At 37.6% G+C, this 27,972-nt stretch overlaps 1 protein-coding gene across 5 annotated transcripts in view; it reads right to left on the bottom strand.

Moving 5' to 3' along the window:
* Positions 1-16,672, bottom strand: part of ABCC12 (ATP binding cassette subfamily C member 12) — a 105,718-nt gene extending 89,046 nt beyond the window's left edge. For 4 of the 5 annotated variants that reach the window (XM_074211404.1, XM_074211406.1, XM_074211407.1 and 1 more), the window contains exons 1-5: positions 16,526-16,672; positions 13,705-13,866; positions 7,518-7,673; positions 5,037-5,184; positions 3,796-4,029 (exon numbers count right to left, since the gene is read on the bottom strand). In XM_074211404.1, coding sequence (XP_074067505.1) covers positions 3,796-4,029; positions 5,037-5,184; positions 7,518-7,673; positions 13,705-13,823 — 657 coding nt within the window. In that variant the 5' untranslated portion in view covers positions 13,824-13,866; positions 16,526-16,672. Of the gene's footprint in view, positions 1-3,795; positions 4,030-5,036; positions 5,185-7,517; positions 7,674-13,704; positions 13,915-16,525 lie in introns of all 5 variants that reach the window. The other variant, XM_074211405.1, reaches the window with a different exon arrangement.
* Between the last annotated feature and the right edge of the window lie 11,300 nt (positions 16,673-27,972).

Genomic DNA, 27,972 nt, shown 5'->3' with positions numbered 1-27,972 from the left:
GAAAGAGCCAAAACAAGAGCCAAGATCAATCTCCCTAATGAACATTGATGTAAAAATCTTAAATAAAATTGTAGTAAAGAATAATCTTTTTTTAGCTTTAGTAAAGTTATTACTAAATAGAATAATAGAATAATACACCATAATTAGCTATGATTTATACCAAATAAGTGAGGGGGGTTCAATATTAGGAAAACAATCTACATAATTTATAATATCAATAACAAAATTAACAGAAATCATATGAACTTTTCAAAAATATTGAAAATGTCTTTAACAAAATACAACATTTGAGAGTATAGAAAGAAATTGAGTTTTCCTTAAAATAATAAATGGTATCTATCTAAAACCACCAACAAGCATTATATATAAAATGGGGATAAACTAGGAGCATTTTTTCACCACTATTTTTCAATATAGTATTAGAAGTGTTAACTTTAGCAATAAGAGAAGTTAAAGAAATTTAAGGAATTGGCAATGAGGAAGCATTCTTTGTTGACAATACAGCCCTATAGGGGCAGCTAGGTGGCTCAGTGGATAAAGCACTGGCCCCGGAGTCAGGAGTACCTGGGTTCAAATCTGGTCTCAGACACTTAATAATTACCTAGCTGTGTGGCCTTGGGCAAGCCACTTAGCCTTGCAAAAAACCTAAAAAAAAAAAAAAAAAGACAATACAGCCTTACAACCCTAGAAAACTAAAAAAGCTACTTGAAAAATTAACAATTTCAACAAAGTAGCAGGATATAAAATAAAGTCACATAAATCATCATTTCCATTTATGAACAAAAAATCCAAGGGCAAGAGATAGAAGAGAAATTCCATTTAGAGTAACTACAGACAACATGAAATACTTGGGAATCTACCTCCCAAGACAATCCCAAAAACTATATGAGCACAATTACAAAATACTTTTCACAGTAATAAAATAATATAATATATAATATAAATATACATAATATATTATATATATAATATATAATAAATATAATTTTTAAAATGACAATTCTACTCAAATTATCAAACTTCCAAAAACCTATTTTATAGAACTAGAAAAAATAGTAACAAAATGTACCTGGAACAACAAAAGATCAAGAATATCAATGGAATTGATGGGAACAAAAGTGCAAAGGAAGGTGGTCTAGCTTTACCAGATCTAAAACTATTATAAAGGGGCAGTCATCAAAATTGTCTGGTATTGGTTAAGAAATAGAGTAATGGACCAGTAGATTAGAATAGGAACAAAAGAAATAGTAGTAAATGACTATAGTGATCTACTCTTTGACAAATCCAAACCATAATATTAGCTTCTAGGATAAAAATTCATTATTCAACAAAAACTGCTAGGAAAACTGGAAGATAGTATGGTAAAAACTAGACATAGAGCCACTTATATTAAAATAAGGTCAAAATGGACACAGGATTAAGACATAAAAAGTGATAGCATAGAACAATTAAAGAGAACAAAAAATACTCTGTCAGATCTATGGAAAGGGGAGAAATTTATGACCAAACAAGAAAGATTGGATGATTTTGACTATATTAAATTAAAAAGGTTTTGTACTAATAAACCAATGCAGTCAAGATTAAAAGGAAAATAGAAAGTGGGGAAACAAATTTTCACAGCTATTATTTCTGATAAGGAATTTATTTCCAAAATATAGAGAGAACTGAATCAAATTTATAGGATTACAAGTTATTCCCCAATTGAAAAAGGTCAAAGGATATAAACAGGCAGTTTTTTGATGAAGAAATTAAAGATATATATGTATATATATATATATATTTATGCAAAAATGTTCTAAATCATTATTGATTAGAAAAATAAAAATTAAAACTGCTATTAGATACCACCTTGCATCTATCAGACTGGCTAAAATGACAAAAAAGGAAAATGAGCGATGTTGGAGAGGATGCGGGAAAATTGAGACATTAATGTATTACTGATGGAATTGTGAACTGATATCCAACCAGTCTGGAAAGCTAACTGGAATTATCCCCTAAAAGCAATAGAACTTTGAACCTAGCAATACCAATACTAAGTTTGTATCCAAAAGAAAGTAAAAAATGATAAAAATCTCCCAAGTTCAAAAATCTAGCAGCTCTTTTTGTAGTGGCAAAGAAATGGAAATTGAGGGGATGCCCATAAATAGGGGGATGCCCATAAATAAACAAGTTATGATATAAAAATGTTGTGGAATACTATTGTTCTATATGAAATCATGAGTGATCAGACTTTAGAAAAGCATGGAAAGAATTACATTAACTTATTTGAGTGAAGGGAACAGAACCAACAGAACATTGTACAGATTAACAACATTGGAAGATGATCAACTATGATGGATGGCAACTCTTCTCAACAGTTCAGAGATAAGGACAACCCTGAAAGACCTATTATATTCAAGGCCATCCACCCACATCCGAAAGAAAAAATCCCCACAGAATCTGAATGTATACTATATTCACTTTTTTAAAACTTCTCTTGTCTAAGTTTTTTCCCTTCCTTTCTCAAATTTTTTCTTTCCTCTTAGTTCTAATTCCTCCTTCACAAAATGACAAATATGTAAATATGTTAAACACAAATGTACATGTACAACTTTTACCAGACAGTTCACCATCATGGGAGGGGGGGAGAGAAGGGAGGAAGGTAGAAAAATTGTGAAATTCATAAATTTGCAAATGGATGAATGAATGTTGAAAAACTACCATTGCATGTAATTGAAAAACTAAAGTTTCAATTAGGAAAAAAATAAATCTCTACCTTTCTCTTAACCAATTTACTATCAAAGACATTGCCATTCTACCAGTCTCTGAGGTTTACATTCTTTTCAGACTCATAGTCAGTCTATTGCTACATGCTGTCATTTCTCCTTTCAGAGTATCTTTTCTTCCTTAGGCCTTCATCACATTTCACCTGAATGATTGCTTAGCCTTCTAACTGATCTCACTGCTTCAAATATCTACCCATTTTCCACTCAGGTGCCACAGGGTTTTTTTCCCAAAGTATATGTCACACACACCCTCTTTTTTATAAATTCCAGTAAATTCTCCCTGTCACCTCTAGGAACAAATATAAAAAGCTAGGAGAGAAATGTTGTGAATGTAGACTTAACAAGACCTGGTAATAGATTAAATTTGTGGAGTGAGAAGTTGAGGCTGATACCAAGCTTATGCATGTTGGCAGGAATAAGAGAATAGGATTTTGGTGCCCTAGAGAGTAATAGGTTAGATCAGTAGAGAGTGAGAGTTTGAGAAGATAATGAGATCTATCTGGGTCATGTTGAGTTTGAGATGTTTATGAGACATCCTGTTCAAGAAGTCCAAGAGGCATTTGGAGGTTTGAGTTTACCTCAACCAGAAAAACTGGTTGATTGGTTGGTTTGTTCATTGGTTCATGTCCTTCCTTTTCAAAGAGAATCAAAATGACTGCAATGTTAGAGACAAGTTACACTGTGTCCAACTGTGACTGATCAGACCGATATGAGCTTGGAATGCTCTACCACAGATTGGGCACAAATAGTCCATATGAATAACTAGAAACTAGAAGCTAAAACTGGATATATAGACTTGGGAATCACTTGAGTAGAGATGATAATTGAACCAATGGGAACTGATTAGATTATGAAATGAGATAAGAGTGTAGAGGGAAAGGAGCTCAGGACAGAGCTGCACAATTCCACCTTTAACCTAGCCATTATTTTAAGACCTCCACCCTTTACCTCACTATCAGATATTCTGACAAATGGATAAAGAAAACCCACTTGACAGATTTATTTTTCTAACATAAAACTGGTTGCTTACCTCACCAACAGAGATGTGTGTCAGAGTCTTGAATGAAACCAGATTTTCAAAAGCAACTGTTGAGGTAGCAACTTTCAGCCGGATGGCCGTACGATAATTTATAGCCCAGGCTAGTGCCCAGAATAAAACTTTAGTAAACTCAGTGAAAAAAAGGGCCACACACAAGGTAATGCCAATGAAGATATTCTTGGAGGTGCTTTCTGTGTACTGGAGGATTTGGTGAATGAGAATCGTCTGAAAAACAACACAGAGTAAAGAAAGCCTTGGGTTCCCCAGGGCAGCAACCTGAGTACCACATACCAGTTGCAAGCTATACTCTTACATGGTATTTTCCTTCCACAGAAGTAAGAAACTTTTCCACATTAGAAAGAGTGAACTGATAAGTACAAAAGGATAATATAGCAAGCCATTCAGTTAGGGAGTTAGTGTTGAGTTGTTGATATTTGACCTAAAATTATGACCCCTTATAACCTGGGTGGGGCATCATCAGAAGTGAGATTATCCATGTTCAGTGTATTTTCCCTCTAATCAGGGTTATTCTCTTGCTCCTTCCATTCCTGTTACTCTGAAAATCTCACCCCTCTCCTTCCTAATCAAACTGACTTCAGAAAAGACAGAATTATCTTACTCACACTGAGATGTAAATGACATATTATAGTTCAAAGTAGGATCCCTTCCAGGAGTTTGCATTTGAATGGAATGTGAAACCTCAAACCAAACCAAATGAATGAAGCTATAATGGTGGAATCTCTATCGCCTTCAGGAAGAAGGAAATAGATTTTTTAAGAGTATAAAAATGGTCTTCTGGCTTCCCAGTGCCCATAAAATCTTACCACTTGAATGACTGTCTATTCCTCCTCACATACTGAGATGCATATTATATATTTATCTCCTTAATATTAGAAAACCCTAGTTTCTTTTACTCACTGGGAAGGTTCTTCATTCTCTTGCTTGAGACATCAGGGCCAGAATATGGAGTCCAGGTTAATTGGTTGGATAATATCAAAGATCCTTGGTTTAAACCAATACATCAGGTCTCTCTAACTCAGAGAGTAGACCATCTAATTAATTTTAGGGGGTACTTCTATATTCAGTTAGAATTAGCTTTTTGAAAATTAGTCTCTGAGGAACACAAAGATAATGATAATATAACTTTGAAAAATTAACTCAGAAATTAGTGACATTCTTTCCCAGTTTAAATACCTAAATTATGAGGCTGTGGAAGGGCAATGCCCACTCACCGGCCCTATGGCTGCCATGATTATACAAAGGAAGTTGGCTATGATATCCATCAGAACTCGAGTTCTCTGAAATCTCCAAACCACTCGTCCCACTGAAGCTTTTTCTGCTCCCACCCTTGCTACTTCTTCTTCCCAAAGGAATCGAAACCTGTGTTGGAAGGGGAGGGGAGAAAGAAATGGTATCATATTTCCACTTGCCTTTTTTATTGTTCATATTCATTCAAACATTTATTAAGGATCTTATTTATATAAAGCACCATGGCAGGTACAAGAGGAGATACACAATTTACATGGCCTCTGACCTCATGGAGCTTACAGTCTAGGAGAGAGATACTAACAGCTATTATATACAGCAATATATCAAAAGTGCATCAGAAAGCTAGAAAACAGTACTCTGTTTTCTAGTCTGAAGAGGAGGATTAGCATGAACCAATAGGCAGCATCTTAAGCATAAGCTGTTACAATGGCAGGGAGGGGGATCTTATAGGATATGGGGATGACCAAGGCATTACTTCTTCCTATTTCTTTCTTTTAGGGATAAAGTGGTATTAGAATAACTATCCCGGATCCCATCAACTTGTGTCTCCAGAAATATTTGTGGATCTACCAGGCCCTTTACTTCTCTCTATTCATTTTTTTGACCATAGTTTTCTTTTTAGTATAATATCAGTTATGAAAAGAGGTTGGAAAAGATAAGAAAGGAAGTTATAGCAAATATAGTTCACATATATTAATTTGTTCCCTAATTATTTCCTGTTACTGTGATAGGAAGGTGACCATGGGTAAATCCTAAAGCCTTTGCCTTAAAATGAGAGACCTATGTTGACCCAAGGGTCACGATTTAAAACAATTTTCATACTTCCTATTGACTTTGTTACAGTCCAATGGCTGATTTGAGTGGGACCTCATTTTGCTTTGATTAGTTTTATTTCAGGACAATCTTTAAAAGGCAAATCCAAGCTCAATGTAAGGAAAATATTCTTAATAATTAGAAGTATCCAAATGTGAAATAAGTTGTCTCAGGGCAGGGAATGATAAAAGAAGAAGAGGAAGTGATATTCCTCTTCATTGGATAGTCTCAAACAAAGCACTAGATTACCACTTGACTATTTTGTAGTGGGAATTCTTTTTTCAGGTATAAGTTGGACTAAGTGTTCACCGAGATCCCTCTTTCTACCATGTAACCCTGTGATTCTGAGACTTGGACAATATTAAAGTTATAGTTGGTATCTTATAGATAAGACAGGATTAGAAAGAAAATTAAACAGGAAAGGGAGAAAGTCGTATCCCCAAAGATCCTGCAAGACTATGATCAGTACCTCCTTCCTGGAAAAAAAGCCCCGCACTTGCTATAAGCATTTACCAAGAAGTAACTTGAACATGTAATTCTCATGCCCAGCAGGGCCCAGGAAAGTTCTTTGTCTTCAGAATACATAGGTATAAGGCCACACTGTATCTGAGGTCATACTAAGTTGTCAATCTCTTTTAAAGCTATGTCTTATAACACAAATTATATAATAGGTAGTAAAATGGACTTCTGAATCTTTTATGCTGCAACTCTGATTGCCAGAGAACATCTTTGCCATTTCCCTAAATTGCTGTACAAAAGGACTTTTTGTGTGTCTCTTGATTATAGGTGACAAAAGAAGGAGATGGTTGCAACTGCTCAATCTATTTGCTATTATTCCTTTTTTTTCAGTTTTTTCAAAGACACAAAAGTTGTGAAATCTCCATCTCAGTACTATCTCAGAAATAGGATTAGTAAGATGAAACTCCCTTGGGGCTATAGGATGATTTCTTCCTAGGAAGTAAAGGGGAAGAACCACTTCTCCTCTTGGCTCATATATTTCCAAGTCAGTGGCCTGTTTCTTCACTGATACCATCATCCTCATTATTACTGGCATTACTGTCTTTCATTAAAATATGTCAGGTGCCACCACGACTCTGATAGTCACTAGTGTATAACTCCCAGCAAGTCCCTCAACCTTCCTTGGCACTGTAATTTAGAAAGATTCCATTCTTGAAGTCTAACCCCTGCCCTCCACCACTGCAGGTTAGAATATCTAGGTATGATACTGAGGTGTGGAGAAAAGAATAGCAATTCTACTAGGGACCAAGAGTACAATCTAGAATTAAGAGGAAACCTTACACTTCTGATTCATGACTGCCTTTTGTGCTTAGTTCAATTTTCCTAAGTCCAAGTGCTTTTGCTAGAATAATCAATCACAAGTGGGTGAAAGACCCAAAGCAGATCAACTCCTTTAGGCACACTTCCTTGGAAGGCCCCAGAAATATTTTTAAAAAGCAATTAATAGGGGCGGCTAGGTGGCACAGTGGATAGAGCACCGGCCCTGGAGTCAGGAGTATCTGAGTTCAAATCCAGCCTCAGGCACTTAATAATTACCTAACTATGTGGCCTTGAGCAAGCCACTCAACCCCATTGCCTTGCAAAAAAAACTAAAAAAGAAAAAGCAATGATACCTCTTTGCATTGGTGTCTGATGTGTCATGAGATGACAGTGGGGGCAAGGTGTTCACAGTCAGAATGTGTTTGTAGCCTTTGACCATTATAGGTGTAAGCCAGGAAAATGTAGCGAATGAAAACAGTCCTGCATCATCGACTGGATTAGGAGCCAACCTAGGAAGAAAGAAATTATTTTGTGTTCCTTGAATTTCAGTGTTACCAGAAGTCTGACTGGGTTTTCACTTTCTTATTCACAGTAATAATAATAATATAACATAATAATAAAGGAGTCAGTAGGAATGTGTCCCCAAAAGTCTGCTCCTATCACTCCTCCTACATGATGCCTTATAGATTAAGTTTTTTTTCCTATTTATCTCACTTGAACCTTACAAGATACACAGGACATGGATCATAGATTCATAGATGAGGACAGACTCTTAAAACCATCTAGTACAATTCTCTCAGTTTACATCTGAGGACAGTAACAGTTTTTCTAAAGTTATAGTAGAACTGCTCTTAGCTGCTGTTGTGACCCTAAGCAAGTTGCTTCTAAATCTCTGAGCTTCAGTTTCCTCATCAGTACAATGGGAATTAAAAAGTTCAATACTATTTACCACATAGCATTATTATGAAGGTCAATAAATGCTTTATGAAACCAAAATGTAAAATCCCAAGACCTGTAGAAAAGCCACAACAAATGGCAGTTTGTTTGGGTTTTTTTGTTGTGGAAAACTGAAATAGAGTAAACAGCTAAACAACTAAGGTTTTGGAGAGGCCTTTACTCCTCTGTACCTAGTAATCTCAGTGGTTATAGGTCAGTCTCAGCGTGGACAAGGTCACAGATTTGTCCCATTGGAGTCATTTAGCTTTACATAATTCCATCATTGAGCTTTGCCTCTATTGAACACCTTCTTACTTATCTGAGATATAAAAGAGGAAACATAAAATAATCTCTAACCTCAAGGAAGCTTAAGAGTCTTTCTCTAACCTCACCGTCTTACTAAGGAGAAAAGACATACATCAAACAATTAGAAGTTAAATCTGGTCAGGATGTAATCATATATAGTAGAGTATCAAAAGCTACACATCTCAGCTCTGGTGCCTTGAAGAGAAAATGACCGACAGTCTTTATGGCCACCCTTTCTAGCACAGCTGTTCTTTCACCCTTTCCCCTCAGCTCATTGATCAAGGTGAGGGAAGTGGAATACCCTATGCCCCCCTTTACTATTTCCAGCTACTCCCTTTACTACCCAGTTATCTCTCCTCCTTTGAGATCCATGCTATCCATATCTACCACCTAATCCTAAACCTAGTAGCTGTTATCTAAAGACCTTTTAGGACACTCCCTTCTTTCTCAGTATCTGACTCACAATCTTTCTCTCTTCCTCAACACCTTCCCTCATACCAAGGGATTTCAGCATACATATTGAGTCTCCATCAAACACCCTAACCTCCCAGTTTAACAGCCTACTCCCTAGCAAAGACCACTCCTCTACCCAACCTCACCTATACAAATGATCATTCCCTAGATTTTTCCATCATACACAAATCAACCCACCACCATGTTCAAGAACTCATAAATTCCATTATCTGATGTCTATTGACTTTCTACCTCTCCTTCTACCTTCCCATACCAAATCCTACTTTTTATTCAGTTCTTTCCCAAACCATCACCCCTGCATTTTCCCCCATCATGACCCCTTGGTAAACTAATATAAGTTCTCTTGAGTTTTTTGTCCCTTTATATCATCACTAAATGTGCCCTGATGTGCCTCAGCCCTGGATCACTCCTAGTATCTGCTGCCTTTGCTCCTATAACAAGTTGCTGAACAAAGGAGAAAATCACACAACCATTCTGATTGGTTCCACTACTAATTTATGTTACATAAACTCAACTGGGCCTACACTGCTGCCTGACATTCTTTCTACGCTTCCCTTTATCAGCTTTCTATCTCATTATCCACAGTATTTCTTCCAGACTTTTTCTTTACTCTTCAGACTTTCCATGGTTATTGTTCCCCAACTGAGAATCTTGCCTCAAACTTTACTGAAAAAAAGTTAGGATCATTTGTTGAATACACCTCCCGCTCATCTCTTACCAACCAGTTATCTTCTGCTGTTATCATCTCTTTCACCCCTACCTCACATAAAGAGGAAACCCAACTCCTTGCAAATCTCTTTCTGCATAAACAATCCCATTCCATCCTATCTGCTCCAATTGATTGATCATCCTCATTCTCTCCTTTATCTTTAATCTCTACTAGCTCCCTTCCCTACTTCCTAAAAACATTCCCATGTCTCCCCCCACCCCATGCTTTAAAAAAAAAATCAGGTCATTCTTCTACCTTCCTATCATCTTATATTCCTTCTGCCCTTTGTGATAAAACTCCTTGAATAGACCATTACAAGGTCAAAATGGGTTCAGGATTTAGACCTAAAGGATGACACCATAGATAAATTAGTAGCCCAAGAAATACTCTATCTGATCTATCTAGGACAAATGTATGACCAAACAAGAAATTGTAAAGCACATTATAAACTGCAAAATGAATGATTTTGACTATATTAAATTAAAAGGTTTTTTGCACTAATAAAATCAATGCTGTCAAAATTAAAAGGAAAGCAGAAAGTTGGGAAACAACCTTTACATCTAGGAGTTCCAATAAAGGTCTCATTTCTAAAAGACATAGAGAATTACATCAAATTTATATGGTTGTCAGTCATTCCCTGATTGATAAATGGGCAAAGGATATGAATACAGTTTTCAAATGAAGAAATTAAAGCTAAATATATATATATATATTATGTAATATATATATATATATATATATATATATATAAAATCATATGAAAAAATGCTCCAAATCATTATTGATTAGAGTAATGCAAATTAAAACAACTCTGAGGTATCACCTCACACCTATCAGATTGGCTAAAATGACAAAAAGAGAAAATGATCAATGTTGGAGAGGTTATGGGAGGATTGGGACATTGATGCATTGCTGGAGAGCAATATGGAACTATGCCTAAAGAGCAATAAAACTGATCATACCCTTTGACCCAACAATTCCAATTCTAGGCCTATCCAGAAGAAATCATAAAAAAATGGAAAAAGTCCTACATGCTCTAAAATATCCATAGCAGCTCTTTTTGTAGTGACAATAAATTGGAAATTGAGGGGATGCTCACCAATTAAGGAATGGCTAAACAAGTCATTGTACAGGAATGTTATGGAATACTATTGTTCTATAAGAAACCATAAATGGTTGGATTCTAGAGAAGCATGGAAGGAATTACAGGATCTTGATGCTGAGTAAAGGGAGAAGAACCAAAAGAACAATGTACACATTAACAACAGTATTGTGAGATGAACAATCCTGATGGATGCAGCTGTTCACAGCAGGTCAGAGAGCTAGAACAACCATATTAGACTGGCTGTGGAAAATGCTATCCCCATCCAGAGGAAAATAAAATAAAACAAAACAAATCCTTCAGAATCTGATGAACACTACACATTAACCTTTTTAAAAATATCTATGTATTTCTTTCCCTTAATCCTAATTTCTCATACTGAAAATGACTAATCTATAAATATGCTTAATACAAATGTGTTAAATATACCATATTAACCTGATCATTTGCTGCTGAGAGGAGTGGGGTGGGAAAGGATGGTGGAAGTAAATTTTGTAACTTAAAAATATACATGGGCATATGGATGAATGTTTGGTTTGGTGGGGTTTTGGGGGGGTTTTTTTAGGTTTTAAGTTTTTGCAAGGCAATGGGATTAAGTGGCTTGCCCAAGGCCACACAGCTAGGTAATTATTAAGTGTCTGAGGCCAGATTTGAACCCAGATACTCCTGACTCCAGGACCAGTGCTCTATCCACTGTACCACCTAGGTGCCCCCATATGAATGAATGTTGAGAAATTTTCATAACATGTATTTAGAAAAATAAAACAATAAAAAAAAGACCATTACAATAGATCTAGTTTTTCCCATCTTCACTCTCTAGGACTTCCAATGTTATTATTCAGTCAAACTACTCTTCCTAGAGTTACCATTGATATTTTAAATTCAGTGACCTTTTCTCAATCCTCATCCTTCTTGATCTCTCTGTAACCTCTGACATTATTGACCACACTCTTATCCTTGATGCTCTTTCTTCAGGTTTTTCATCTCCCACTATCTCCTGGCTCTACTCCCACTTATCTGACCACTCCTCATTTTCCTTTACTGAATCTTTATCCAGATAATACCCACTAACCTTGGGGGTCCCATAGGGCTGTCCTGAACCCTCTTTTCTTCTTCCTCTATATTATTCCACTTGATGATCTTATTAGCTACCAGGGATGTAATTGTCATCTTTTACTGACAATTCCCAAATCCAGTTAACCAGCCCTTTGACCTGGATGATCAGTAGACATCTTCAACTCAACATGTCTGACATAGAAATTCCAAACTGAATTAATAATATGTATGTCAAATATCTTGTCAAATAATTTGTACGTCAGATCTTTCATTATTCCCGCCCCCCCACTTCTCTATTACTGTCAAGGGTAACACTTTCCTCTGTCTTTCAGGATTACAACCTATGTGTCATCCACCATTACTCACTATCTCTCACCACCACTCCCATCCAATCTGTTTTCAAGGCCCATTGATGTTAACTTTGCAGCATCACTTGAACAAGTTTCTTTCTCTGACACCAATACCACTTTGGTATGGGTCCTTATCTCCTCAAGACTTCTCCTTCAAGTCTCTCCCTAGCCCAAAATCCATTCCCCATTTAGTACCAAAGGAATTTTCCTAAAGTGCATGTTCTCACCCCAAACTAGTCAATAAATTTAAGTGACTTCCTCTCACCTTCAGGATCAAATACAAATTCAAAGCCCTTCATAACCTACCCTTTATAACCCCCCTTCCCATCTTTTCAGTTTTCTTGTTCTTTATAATCTGCCCCCACCCCCACCCCAAACACACATAGCTGATACTTCTTGATCCAGTGACGTGGCCACCTTTTGGTTCCACAAACAAGCATCTCCATCTCTTGGTTTCTAGGCATTTTTTCTGCTTGTCTTCCTTGCCTGGGATACTCTACTTTCTCATCTCTACTCACTGACTTCTCTGACTTCGAACTAAAATCCCACCTCATATAGGTCTTTCCCATTTCCTTTTAATTGTAGGGATTTTCTTGTTGATTATTTCTTATTTACTTTGAATATAGCTTATTTGTATATAGAGTTATTTTCATATTGTCTTCCCAATAGATTGTTGAGAGCAAGGATTATCCTTGTCTTTCTTGGTATTCCTAGAGCTGGCACATAATAGCAAGTTAATAAATGTGTGATGATTAGGATGATTCAGCAAACCCATTTCTCCTAGAGCTCAATTTACCCTTCTGGTAGTGGATTCTGAATGCAGTCAACACCAGAAAGGGCATTTCCCTTAGATTAAGGACCAAGACAGGAGTCAACAGACTAATCCCTTAACCACCTTCACCTTCTCCTGTCAGTAACCCTCCTTTATTTATCTGTAATCCCATCTCACAAATATTATGAGGAAAGTGGAAGTCCTTTGGATACTTTGGAAATCTTAAAATATTGTGGAAATGTTAGCCTTATGTTTAGAGGAGGCCCCAAGAGGAAAAGACCTCAAGAGCTGATTCATAACTCCGTCTTCCAGAGGCAGCAACATGTTACCATGGATAGAGCTCAGGCTTGCGGAGGAGAACCTGACTGCCAGTCCAGTCATTTAACTTCCATCTGCCACTGTTTCCTCAGCTGCACCATGGGAATGACAATAGACCTAACTTCCTGACTATTTGTGAAGTTTGAAACAAAATAATCTTTATAAAGTGTTTGGCACAGGCCTAGGACATAGTAGGTACTTAATAAATAAATATTCATTCCCTTCTTTCCTTCCCATGAACTTTTAACAAAAGGGAAGGGGGAAGAGAGGGGGGGAAAGCTGCTGGGCTGCACACATACCTCCCCATTCATAGCTCAAGTCAGAAAACTCCAGCAGCTGTTTCTCAAAGCAGCAGAAACAAGACGGGCCCTGCCCAAACCCTGTTTCAAGAAGCAGTTATAGGAACCCCCCCCCCCCCGCAATAGGGTTTCTGATTAAGGTCATCAGCTCCTACAAATATCAGGCATGTGAAGAGAAGTAACTTGACCTCCTGCTAAACTGTGGGCAATGGGCTTACCTTGCATGGGGCCGTAAAGGGATCATTGTTTTTAAACTGCCATCATATCTCTCCACAAAGGATCGATGCCGACCCCTTCTGTCCAAGTCAGAGATTAGGTAAGGGCCTTCACCTACCATGGTGAATGTTGCTGGGCACTCTGTGTTCTTAACCTCAATGAAGCTTGACCATGGAATGAAAATAAGACACACCACAGATTCAGGGAGAGTTCTGTTAACACAACATAATTAAAACTATCAGGAAAAGGGATTGTGATTTGTTTTTTATTATTTGTTTTTTCAGTATTTCCAAAGCAAGTTCCAGTACTCCCAGATAATCTATCAGCCCATTCTGTGTAAGGGACCCCTTTGATCATACACAAGCGACCCCCCATCCCATGTATCCTTCCAAAATTAAATAGAAGCAAAGTGCTGAAACTTTCTCTCCATCCCCAGAACATATAATTGGAAGAAAAAACATTCCTTTTCCCCTTCCCCAACATCAAGTCCCTATGTAAGGTCTTCATTCAACATTTAGCAAGTATATACTGTGTACAAGGCATAGGATTAAGTGATAAGAGCTACAAAGCTTAGTTAGCTAAAACACAATCCCTTAAAATCTACAGGAATGAAACATACAGATGAAAACATTGTACAGATAAACAATATTTTCAATCTATATGGTATGGGACATTAGAGATTTTAAAAACAAAGTTCAATGTAGGATTCAAAGACTGAATTTTTTATCACTGAGTGAACAGAGAATGCTTTATTCAAAGATTAACTTCCTTAAAATGGACTCCTCCTAGCCCTTTCCCCCAAACTTGGATGTAATACTCCAGCACTTATTACTATCCTCCACTATAAAGAGCAATTGAGTATCAAGTATATTCACTTCATACTATGACTTTTTCATTTGCTTTTTTTAGAAAGACAAAGCAATGAGAATACAAAGTTAAAAAGTTTTCCCTGTTCTAGTCTTTTTTCCACTGATTTGCCATGTGACCTTGGCCAAGAAGTTACTTCCTTTCCCTGAGCTTCTATTTTTTCCTCAGTAAAGTCTAGATAGATGACATCTAAAGTCCTTTCTAGTTCCAACAATGTACAAATTAATCTAAGGCATCCCAAAGGCTTTGGGTCCAAGAATGCCCCACATGGAGGTCCATGCCTATCTGACCAGCATCCAGATAATCCTATTTCAATAGGAAATTGGCACTGGGAGGTAATTTCCTTGAGTTCTCTGTGGGAAATGCATAGTTATGATTACCTAAGATAGCTTGGAAGCATTGCAGCTGGAGCTACATTTTGCTAAATTTGGCAGCCCCAAGGGGGGAAAATGGGACTTTAAAATCAGGAAGTCTGCTTTGGCTAACATTTCCATCCCGTCTGTCATGCTATCCTGTGCCAGCAGTGAGAAACTGCCTGGAGTTGGAAATATGCTTATTGACAGCCAGCTGGGTGAAGGAGGAGATGGCAAATGAAAGTCAGCCAGCTTATCGGACCTGTTGTGGCCACTTTTGCTGCAGAGGCAGCAGGACTTTAGACACAAGTGACTTATTTCATTCTGGGAGTCAAAGAACTCTAAAGGCTACAACAGTTTCTTTAAAAGATCATTGAATGCATCCCTCTTCTTCCATATAGAATTGCTCAGAACCCAATTTGAACAGGTTTTAAAGGGCCAAAGGGGAATATTTCCGTAAGGAAACATTTTTTTTTTCTTTCTTGGTGAAGCATTCAATAAGTTCTATGTTGGAATCCACCTAAACCTTTCTTGTTTCATTCAATACAGTTGCTACCTCTTGAGCATTTAATATTCACACACTAAGAATCCCACATTTGGGATTTGGTATGCTGTCACACCTCAGTCTTCCTTTCTCTAAGTTGGTTATTCTTCTTCACAAAAGGGAAAAGAGCTTCAGTATGATCCAATTTGTTTTATATCCCATCCATTGATTTTTTTAATGTCTTCCTCCAAAAGACTAACCAGTCTCAGGAGCTCATGAGAGAGCATTAAGAGGAAATTTCTAAGGAATGTAGGTCTAAGAAGAGAAGGTATTTTAGAAATCATCTAATCCAGCTCCCTTATTATACAAATAAGAAAAGCAAAACTTGGGGCAGCTAGGTGCTGAAGTGGATAAAGCACTGGCCCTGGAGTCAGGAGTACCTGGGTTCAAATCTGGTCTCAGACACTTGATAATTACTTAGCTGTGTGGCCTTGGGCAAGCCACTTAACCCTGTTTGCCTTGCAAAAAACTAAAAAAAAAAAAAGTGAAACTCATAAAGGTCAAGTAACTCACCCAAAGTCATACAAGTGTCAGCCCTAGGATTCAAATTCAGATCCTGGTTATTCTAAATTCAGTGCTAAATTCTACTATAAAAGTCTAGCATATATAAAATACTATACAAACTTTAAAATGCCCTGATAATGTTCATTACCATCTTTACACCTATTTTCTACCCTCCAAATCCCTCCTTTTATTTTTAACATCCTCCACTTATGTCTACTGGTCACAAAGAATCATGTGACCAGTTGGAGTGCTGGTCCTAGAAAGCTTAGACTGGGCTCTTTGGTCCAGGTTTTTCCACAAGCATGAAGGGATTTGGTGCAAGAAGCAAAACAGGTAAGTGTAGTTTAAGACAGCATTGAGGAGTCTGTGATTAGAGACCAGGGAGAGCATTTAAATTCCATTGCCAGGGTTCAGAGTCTCAATGCTCTTGGAAGAGAAGTAAGAATAGAAAGGCCTTCTAACAATCACCACAATCAAAGCTAATGGGTAGATTAGTAACAGGCAGCTTTATCAATAATCCATGAGTAAGAATCAAGGCAATGAGAGCTTTTTTACCTGGGTAGAAAATCTAAAGCCCACTATCGTGAGGCTGTGATGGAAGGAGAAGGATACAGTATGTAACAAGAACTTCGGACTCTGCCTGCCTTGGTTGCCTTTGCTTTTCTTTTTCTCCTTGATTCTCTATGGTCACCATCCACAGCTTCTCCCCTCCCACTCCCACCTCTCCCCAGTCCCTTTTTCTCCAACTGCCCCATTCAACTGTCGTTCCCCCCCACTCCTACCATGGAACTCTCAGGAGCCAACATTCCCTTCCTGTCTTCATTATAAAGGGGCATCACACCTCCATACCCCAAGGGCTGGGATGAGCTGCAGCCCCTTGGTCTCCCAGATGCTCTCCTGCTACCAGACAATCCACTGCTATATTTGTATGTCACGTAACATTGTGCTATGTACTTTCCTTTGTCCCTATGAGGCACAGTTTCATTTGTCCCTCACTCATAGTTAGAGCAGTTGTTATTCTCCCCATTTTAGAGGTGAGGAAACTAAAGGAAAGAGCATTTGAATTTCTTGCCCCAAACCACAGAACTAGTTCAATTGGAAAACTGGGGTTTATATATATATAGCAGATGTTTAATAAATATCCCATAATTGAGTGACTATATATAATATTACAAGGGTTTCAAAGCTAAAGACCTATAAATACACTATAGGACCTTTTCATTCCTTCTCTCCCCAACCCAATGCACAGAAATTTGTTAACTTTTACAATTAAAATTAGAAATCTACCCAGATTTTCCCCTCTCTCTCTTTCCCAGATCGCTTTCTCCCCCTGCTGTCTGGTTCTAGCATCTATACCGGGAGTTCTCACTAAATGATACAATACACCAAGGTGACTTTAACCAAATAGACCCATAATTTCTTCTCTCCACACCCAAAAAAGGACATGAAAACAATGGCACCAAGAAATGAGAAAAAAAAACCATTTAAGTTACAGTGTTGGGAAATCAGTGACAACTTGGTGGGGATTTTTTAACTGGAGCAGAAAAGATGGAATGTATTACATTATTCAACTATATTTAATGTCTAATATCCCTTTCATCTTCATACCTCCATGAATGAAAACCAGTACTAATTTTAATGACATTTTTCAACATTTTTAATAATATTTCATATGTGAAAGTGCCTTAGGTTTTACAAATTGCTTTCATATCTATTGCAATAAGCTCCCATAAGTTCCATAATAATCTAGTAAAGGAAGTGAAGTGAATTTATTCTTCCTATTAAAAAGACACTAGATCAGAGAAGGTTAAGTGTCAGCTTCACCCAACTAGTTACGGGTAGAGAAAAAGCTGGAGAATAAGTTTCCTAACCTCTGATGCAGTTTTCTTTCTAATTCCCTACATTGTTTCCTCAAATCTTCTGAATGCACATAAAAGGTAATCCCTGCCCATAGTTGATGGGACACAAACTACAAAGGTTCACTCCATTAAATAGTATTTGGTTTTTATACAGAGCTTTAAGTCTTGCAGGATACTACATTTATTAATTTATGTGATCTTCACAACAACCCTATAAGGGAAGTGCCATTATTATCCCCTTCTTACAACTGAGGTAACTGAGACACGGAGTACTTAAATTATACAAATAACTTATACAAATCTTTATGGTTGTATGTATCTTTCCCCCCTTCCCCAATTTTAGCCAGATTTTTATCATTTAATCTCATTTTCTTTTGGATCAGTATGGTAGTCTTATGTCATCTCTTTTGGACTAGGTGATTTTCAAATCCATAAGTGGACCATTGGTCAGAGCAATTCTACATAATGTGAATTTGCTTGCTGACACAGGGAAGAGATGGATAAAGGGGAAGTCAGGGGCCATGGCCAGTCACAACAAGGAAGAACAGGGGTGGGGAGCAGATACAAAAGAGGCCAGACATAGACACAAACAGAAGAGGATGGGTGACACTTAGAAGCCAATGGAGAGAAGACAGACTTGCAAGGGGATGGACATGAGGGCAGGTGGGTGGAACAGAACAGAGGTTTCTTCTCTTGACTCCAGAGGTTTCAAATAAGCTTCCTGTTCCAGTGATACCAGTACTGGTGGTGGTGGTCTTTATGTAAATGTGTTCTGCTTTCACTTGGAGGTTTGTTACAGGTATGAGAGGGTTGTGGAGTGAGAGACTGGAATGTCTAGCAAGAGTCAGGATCAGAGGAGGGGGGAGCAAGGGAGAGAGAGGGAGCAGAGATGCAGAGATACAGAGAGAGAGAGAGAGAGAGAGAGAGAGAGAGAGAGAGAGAGAGCACAATACTATACAGTGAAGTTAACATTAAGTATTCTTTTGGAATGCACATTTCTTTCAAAATTCTTTATGTAAAGACTAATCTGCATCATGCAAATTTTAAAGTGAGAACTGACTATATATTCAACTGGAAGAGAAGGCTAAAGTATTTTTCTTCTGTGTCCATGGAAAACTCAGTGAGACAAAATGAGTCCAAGTTAAAGCTGGAGATTTTAGTGGTTGGTTGGTTCTTGTCCTTCATTATCTAAGAAGACCAGAATAGCATCACGATTTTTGAGGTAAATTACAGTGTGGGGAGCTGATCAGACCAATTCAAGTTCAGAATGCTCTACCAAAGGTCGGGCATAAATAGTCCATGTGAACACCAGGGTATCACTTCTTCTGAGCCCCTAGTGAGTATTTATCCTGTGTGAGTTCTCCATAAAATAGTCTTTTTAGCAAGCATACTTCTGGTATTCTAACAATGTGTCCAGCCCATCATAGTTGCACTATCTGTAGAAATGTTGGAATGCTCGGCAGTTTAACTTGAGAAAGGACCTCAGTGTCTGGTATCTTCTCCTGCCAGGTGATCTTCAGAATCTTCCTAAAACAATTTTAAATGGAGGTGATTCAGTTTCCTGATATGGTGCTGGTAGATTGTCTATGTTTCACAGACACATAACAATGAGATCAGCACCACAGCTCTGTAAACCTTCAGTTTGGTCATTAATCTAATACCTCTTCTCTCCCATACTTTCTTTAAGAACCTCTCAGATAACTGATGTGAGTGTCATCCTTTTTTGTCAATGTGAACCTCTCTGGAAAGGGTACTGCCAAGGTAAGTGAGCTTGTCCACAGTACTCAAAACTTCTCCATTCGAAATAATCCACATATGGATAGTGTGGAACTGGATGATGGAGCATCTGTGTTTTCTTGGTGTTCATTATTAGACCAAAATTAGCACAAACAGCAGAGTCGATTCAAACTTAGTTGCATCTCAGCTTTAGAGGCTGCATTGAGTACACAATAACAAACAGAAGACCATGCACCAACACTCCCTCCACTTTGATCTCGGCTTGGAGACTTTTCAAGTTTAAGAATTTGCCATCAGTGCAGTACCTGACCTTGAGACCATGTTCATCCTCAGTGAAAACATCATGCTGTAAAGCCTGACAGTAAGGACACATCCTTGTTTCACTCCATTGGTGACTAGGAAATCTCAAGATTTCCAGAACCCAGACAAGCATGCTGGTCATGAAGTTGACGTACAATACTGATGAACTTTTCCATGAATTTTTCCATCCATCAAACCAGATTTTGATATCATTTTCCATAAATCCTCATGTCTAACAGTATCAAAGGCCTTAGTTAGGTCTCTGTTCTCTACCTGGCATTTTTCCTAAAGTTGTCTGACAATCACCATATCAACTGTTCCTCTACCCTTTCTGAAGCCACACTGGCTCTCAGAGAGGTGACCATCTTCCTGGTGGAGGATCAGCCTATCGAGAAGAATTTTGGTAAGAATCTTATCAGCAATGACTAAAAGAGAAATATCCCTGTGATTGGCACAGAGCAATCTATTTCCTTTACCTTTATAGAGATGGACAATGGAGGCATACTTGAATTCTTGGGGATAACCCCTTCATGCCATATAACCTGGAAAATTTCAGTCAGTTTTTGGATGAGCAATGGACCTCCCACCTTGTAGATCTCAGCTGGAATAGAATTACCAGTGGGTGCTTTGTCATTTGAAAGGAGCCTAATTGCATTCAAAACCTCTTCAGTTGGAACTTCAGTTAGGGAATGATTGACTTCAACTTGAGGTAAATAGTCATCAACTTCTGCATTGATTGATGATGGCCTGTTAAGAACACTATGGAAGTGTTCAGCCCATCTCCCTAGGATCATGTCCCTATTGTTGATCAATGTGGATCCATAAGCACTGAGTAGATGAGATACACCACATATCTTTGGCTCATAATATGGGGCATCATAAAAGCACTCTGCATAAAACTGAATTTCATCTGCATTCTTACTGAGCCAAGAGTCCTGCATCTCTCTAAGCTTCACATGTACTTTACTTTTGATGGAATTAAATGCTGCCTTCTTAAAAATGAATGAATTAGCCTGATGGTAAATCCTGTGGAGTTCTCATTTTTTCATTTAGCAGCTTCTATATTTCCCCATCATTTTTAAGACAAACCAGTGTTGATGTTTGCTGTGTTTTGACCCAGATGAGCAAATGCAGTTCTGTACATCAGATCTCTGAAAGCTGCCCACTATTTTTCTGCTCCACTATTACCAACTATACATTGGCTCAGTTTTCCCTCCAGGTTAGCAACAAACTGTTCCCACTTAGAGAGACACTCTAATCTCTTGACATTAATTCTTCTAGTAGTCATTTTGACTTGGGGCTACTACTTTGGTTGAATGTAAATATTTAGCTTGGGGAGGATGAGTCTGTGATCAGTCCAGCACTCTGCACCACACATTGCTTTTATCACTCTCATATCTTGTCTGCCTCTTCTCCTTATAACTACATAGTCTATTAGATGTCAGTGTTTGCTAAGAGGGTGCTTCCAGGAAATTTTATTGCATTTTGGTAAAGACAAGATGGTGTTTGTAATGAGAAGGTCATGAGACGTGCAAGTCTGCAGTAGTAGGTCACCACTGCTATTGCTGTTTCCAACTCCATTCCTCCCAAAGACTCCCAGCCATCTCAAGTATTCCAAGCCTACTCTAGCATTAAAATCAACCAGAATTATAAACTTATCCTCTTTTGATTTTAGTAGTATGTAAGCAGCAAGGCACCCTGAGGAAAAGAATAGGAAGTGGCATATACTAGGTCAGTTAAACCACTGCCACCACCTCCTCTTAAACCTTAGTAAAGGTAGCCCAGGACCCTAAACCCAAAAACACTGGGATTAGAAGCAGCACCACTGGCACCTCCATCACCACAAGATTCTGTTTTCAGATCAGCTTCCAGGGAATAAATCTTTGTGAAAATGAACAGCAGCCCCAGCTTTCTCAGCAACCACAACTATTGAAGAACTGGAAAACAAAGTTCTCACCTTTCGAATCCTTGGTATTGTCAGTAATTCAACATCAAAAATGAATGTTTTTAGCTGTGAATATAACATTAAAGAAGTATTACTACCTGCTTTGCTGCTGCACCTTTACCTTTATACAGATGGACAATGGAGGCATCCTTGAATTCTTGGGATAACCTCATCTGCAGCTGAAACATCGTAGGGACTGTCTTGGTTTTTTTCTTTATATTTATGAGATTTAGAACAGTGTTTTGCACATAGTAAGCACTTTTAAAAATGGTTTTTCATTCATTTCTTTCCAAAGGTATGAACTTAGATTACCTTTCCTTCTGGAGCCTCAATTTCTAAATCTTTAAGGAGAGAGAGAGAGAAAACTAGATAAATGTTTAACTCTCTTTTAATTCTAAATCTCATCAGTCAATTCAGTCCTGTCTTACTCTTTGTAACCCCATTTGGGTCTAAAGATATTGGAATAGTTTGCCATTTCTTTCTCCAACTCATTTTACAGAAGAAACTGGGACAAATAGGATTAAGTAATTAGCCCAGGGTCACCCAGCTAGTAAATGTCTGAGACTGGATTTGAATTCGGGAGGATGTCTTCAGCACTAGCTATCCACTCTCTAAATCCCAGAGGACTACAGAATTCTTTGACTATCAAAAGATGAAATACTAGAATGGGTAGCAGGGTAAACTTGGAATTACTACTGTTCATGGGAATCTTCATAGGTAGAAGAAACCCCTGCTTGTGCTGCTCAGTATAGTGTATGATCTTTTTTTTCAGAGAATTTAAGACAGATATAAAACATGATTTCTACTATCAAAGAATTTTAATATTTTGGGGACAGCCAAAGATACTGACACAAAACTACTATAGAATAATACAAGTCTATGGGACATAACCACAAGGTATTTGTTTGCCCAAGGCAAGGTTTCTTCTTACAATTGAAAAAATAGATCCCTGTATGTGACCAGAGACTTTGAATTTTCACTATCACATTTATGACTTGACATCCTAAAATAGACCCTAAAGACCACAGACATCAGGATTTTCTGATATTTTTTAAAAAATACACTTGTAAAAAGTCATATTAAAATGTTCCTCCTTAGCCTCCCCAGTGTGTTGTGCCTTAGGCAACTATCTAAACTACTCTTAATCCTGGCAATGCAAAGCTATAATAAAGGGATAGCTTATATAGTGCAAACTAAAAATGCTTTAAGAATTCAGACAGGACAAACCTTTGTGAACTGGAGTGGTCAGGAATGGTTCATCAGTCAGGTAAGATGTGAGCTGGGCCACATGAACAAGGAGTCAGGTCCACAGGGAAGAAGGAGGAAGCCATTCCAGCTGTGGAGAAGATCAAATGAGTCAAGGCCAGAAGATTGAATGCATGTGACTTTTGGAGTGAGGCCAGGCTATCATTCAAACAAGGGACAAAATGCTTCATGGGATCGAGGCACACATTTCCCAGAAGGGAGAAACAAACTTGTTCAAGGAATGAGGCTAATGTTTTCCTCAAACCTGTTGAGAGAGAATTGAAGCCCTCTGGTTTTAAACAGAAGCTGATGAGAAAGACACAGCTGCATAAAATACTACATGAAGACAGCAGCATTGAAAAACAAGGATATGGTGGGAGACTTTTTCCATTAAGGGAGAATATGATACATTTCTTTCTTGACATGAGAAATAAATAGCTCAATATTGTTTTACCTTGAAGGCAGCTGTGGTAATTTATTAGGTGGTGATGACCGTTTAAGGGCAGAATGTTGAGCCAGGAAAGAAATTTATTCATAAACTCCTAGAACCATGGAATAGTGGAGCCAAGAGGGACCTTAGAGAGCACTTTTTATAGATAAGGAACTGGGGGACAAAAGGAGGAAATGACTTGTTTAAGGTCACATAGCAAGTCAGTGATGAGTCAAGGTCTTCCTTCAAATCATAGTTCATAGGATTTCAAGCTTTATACAACAAAAGGACTTATCTAGTCTAACACCCTCATTTTATAGATCAGGGAACAGAAGCTTAGCAAGAAAAGTGATTTGCAGGAGACCATAAAGAGTTAGTGACTGAGACAAAGCTAGAATTCAAGTCATCTTGGCTCTCAGAGCAATGTCTTTACCCCCTTACTATTCATTCATCCTTTTCAGATTCCAGTTAAGAAATTTCTTAGAAACTTCTGCCCTCCTTTACAGAAGTGGGGGACAGGAGAGTGTGCATAGGCATGGAACATTACATACATTGTCATATTTTTTCAATATATTGATTGGTATTGCTATTGTTTCTCTTTTACTTTTTTTCTTAAAAATTTGTTATATGAGATTGCTCTCTGGGAGTGCTACATAGGGAAATTTAGTAATACAGATAAAAATAGTAATACAAAATACAAAAACAAAAAACAAAAATAAAATTAATTTTGTTTTTAGAAAGAAACTTCCTAGACTGAAAATCAGCTACTGACCCAACCTGAAAGATAATTTTCAACTCTCCCAGAGGAAAAATTACATTATTCCTAAAGTGGCCTAGCCCTGGCATCTGTTCCCAAGAATTTGATCTTCAGGGAAAGAGCCCAAATAAACTTGAGGAAGACTATTTCTCTCTGCTCCTGATAAAGATTATTCAAGAGGCAAAGAAAGAATAATGGGACAAATATTTACATAATTATCTTCTACTACTAACTAGTATTAATTACAAAACACCAAGTTGTTTCTATTTGAATACTACAAGGGAAAGGAGCTCATTAACTCTTCAAACAATTCTAATTAAGAATTTGTTGCCTAAATTGGGTCAAAAATCTTCTAAGTAATCTTCTAATTTTCTCCCCTTTGCTTCTTACTTTTCCTTCATAATTAGTCTAAGCTAAAAGTTCTTAACCTCCTTTGTTATGAATTCTGTCAGTCTCATGAAGCCTATAGATCTTTTTTTTTGGATAATCTTTTTGGGGTTTGATGGTGTTTTTTTTTTAGGTTTTTGCAAGGCAAATGGGGCTAAGTGGCTTGCCCAAGGCCACACAACTAGGTAATTATTAAGTGTCTGAGGATAGATTTGAACCCAGGTACTCCTGACTCCAGGGCTGGTGCTCTATCCACTGTACCACCTAGCCACCCCTTGGATAATGTTTTTAAATGCATAAAACAGGTAGAATTATAAAGGAAACTGATTTATTTTGAAATGCACTTATTAAAATAGCTTTCAAGATTAATTCGTGGTCTCTAAGTTAAGAATCTACATGATAGCTCTTCAGAAGTTTTTCTTAATGGGGCGGCTAGGTGGCACAGTGGATAGAACACCGACCCTGGAGTCAGGAGTACCTGAATTCAAATCTGGCCTCAAACATGTAATAATTACTTGACTGTATGGCCTTGGACAAGCCACTTAACCCCATTTGCCTTGCAAAAACCTAAAAAAAAGTTTTTCTTTCAGTGTTTTCTTCTCATCTTTCTCCAGAAAGTCTGTTCTCCCTGTTCTCTTATTTCTAAATATCCCCAGTTACTGACACAATTCTTCATTTGACATGCATCTGAAGACAAGAATCACTCACATCAGTAACAATATTGTTTTGCATTGGATTAAGTATTAAAACAAATATAACTTCTTTTACTCTAACCCCATATTACCTGAAGGCCAGATGGATTACATTTCACCTCTCCCAACAAGGTTCTTCAGAGCAATTTGGTGGCTCAGTGGATAGAGTGCCAAAACTGAAGTCAGGAAAATTCATCTTCCTGAGAGTAAATCTGGCCTCAGACACTTACTAGCTCTGTGACCTGGGTAAGTCACTTAAACCTGTTTGCCTCAGTTTTCTCATCTATAATATGAACTGGAAAAAGAAATGGCAAACCACTCCAGTACCTTTACCAAGAAAATCCCAAATGGGCTCATAGAGAGTTGGACCCGACTTAAAAACGATTGACTTCAACCAGAGTTCTCTGGTAATGTTAAGGGACGGGTTACCTAGACTCTCCAAGGGGCTCTAGCCCCAATCAGTTGTGTTCCCCTCAAGTATAGGAGGCCCTCTGTTCACCAGTTTCATCTAGCTGATAACATTGAGTTAGCTTTTACAACAAAATGTTTACTTCTGAAGATATAATCACAACTTTCAATCATAACTCTACAATATAGGACAGGAAGAATCCTTGCTTCCTGACCCATAATACCTCAGTCACAAGGGAGCAAAAAGGAATTAGATTCAAAGCTTAGTTCCCTTCAGCTCTGTTCCTATATAGCACAGTCCTAGCTCCAAATATGAAAATCCCCCCCTTGGACTTGAGTCCCAGGTCCTCTGACTTCTCCAGCCTCCTCATCAGACTAGCTGACTTCAACATCTTCCATGGGTCCAACCTCATTGGGTTAATGTGGTAACTAAAATTCAGAAGAACACGTGAAACAGCACAACCCACACACTCCCCATCCCCATCTCTCCTTCCAGGCTCATGTTTCCAAGCTGAGATAAAAGAGAGCTGGGCAAGAAAGTGCTTCCTCTCTCTCTCTGGTTCATTTCATGTTTCTTATATAATAGGTAAACTGTGATCTTCATTCTTGGGACACAACAGGAAAGAAAGAACAACAAAAATGCAGGAAAATTGGCTCAATCTGTCAGTTTTAACATAGCCAAAGATAGGAGGCTACACTCCTCAAAGTGCTAGGGAACATAAAGTTCCTCCTAATTAGACACTATGTGTGCTCAAATATACTTTTCCCCCCATTTAAAATTTTCCATCATATTCTTAGGGACAGTATATTTTTAAAATTTATTGAGTATTTTATTTTTTCCAAATTGCATGTAAAAACAACCTCTAATATTTATTTTCAAAACTGAGTTCCAAATTCTCTTCCTTTCTCCCACCTCACCCCCTCCATTGAGAGGGCAAGGGATCCCATATAAGTTATACATGTGTAAACATACAAAACATTTTCATATTAATTTTGACAGAAAACATAGACAAAAGAAGCCTCAAGAAAAATAAAGTATATAAAGTATACTTCAATCTTTTTCAGACACCATTAATTATTTCTCTAAGTTAGAATAGTATTTTTCCTCATAAGTCATTAAGAGTTGTCTTAGATCACTATATTGAAAACTATGTCATTCAAAGCTGATTATCTTTTTTTTTTTGGTTTTTGCAAGGCGATAGGGTTAAGTGACTTGTTCAAGGTCACACAGCTAGGTAAGTGTCTGAAGTCAAATTTGAACTCGGGCCTTCCTGACTCCAGGGCTGGTGCTCTATTTACTGTGCCACCTAGCTGCCCCATATGTCTGATTATTACAATATTGTTATATAACTTTGTACACAGTAAACTTATGTAAGTTTTTTTCTGAGATATGCTCATCATTTCTTACAACACAATAGTATTCCATCATAATCACATACCACAATTTGTTTAGCCATTCTCCAATTGATGGCCATCCCCTCAGTTTCCAGTTCTTTACCACCATAAAAGAAATACTATAAATATTTTTGTACATATAGATCCTTTTTCTAAAATCTCTTTTGGATTGCAGACCTAGTATTGGTATTTCTAGGTCAAAGGGCATGCATGGTTTTGTAGCCTTTTGGGTATAGTTCCAGATTGCTCTACAAAATGGTTGAATCAGTTCACAACTACACCAATAGTGCATTAATGTTTCAATTTTTTCCCACGTCTCCTCCAGCAATTATCATTTTCCTTTTCTGTCCTATTAGTCAATCTAATAGCTGTTTTAATTGTTTTAATTTGCATTTCTCCAAGCAATAATGAGTTAGAGCATTTTTTTCATATGGCTATCAATAGCTTTGATCAATTCATCTAAAACTGTTTATATCTTTTATCAACTGGGTAATAGTTCTTATTTTTTTTATAAATTTGACTAGTTCTCTATATGTTTGTGAAATGAGGCATTAAAATTCGCTTCAAAAATTTTTCACAGTTACTACAGCTATAGTTAGCTATATATAATATTATGTAGATAGATAGATAGATAGATAGTTATTTCCCTCTCTCCTATCTTCCCCCCCATTTATTCTGTTTTTGCTCTCCTTTTACCTGTCCCTCCTCAAATGTGTTTTGCTTCTGACTCCCCCTCTCCCAATCTGTACTCCCTTCTATCAGCCCCTCCCTTCTCTTATCCTCTTCCCCTACTACTTTCCTATACCCAATTGAGTATATATGGTATTCCCTCTTTGAGTCAGTTCTA

The sequence above is a fragment of the Macrotis lagotis genome, chromosome 1, assembly GCF_037893015.1.
Source record: "Macrotis lagotis isolate mMagLag1 chromosome 1, bilby.v1.9.chrom.fasta, whole genome shotgun sequence".
In the NCBI taxonomy this organism is placed as follows: Eukaryota; Metazoa; Chordata; class Mammalia; order Peramelemorphia; family Peramelidae; genus Macrotis; species Macrotis lagotis.
Note: the sequence above shows the minus strand (reverse complement) of the source record. Positions and strands in the feature narration are given on the sequence as shown.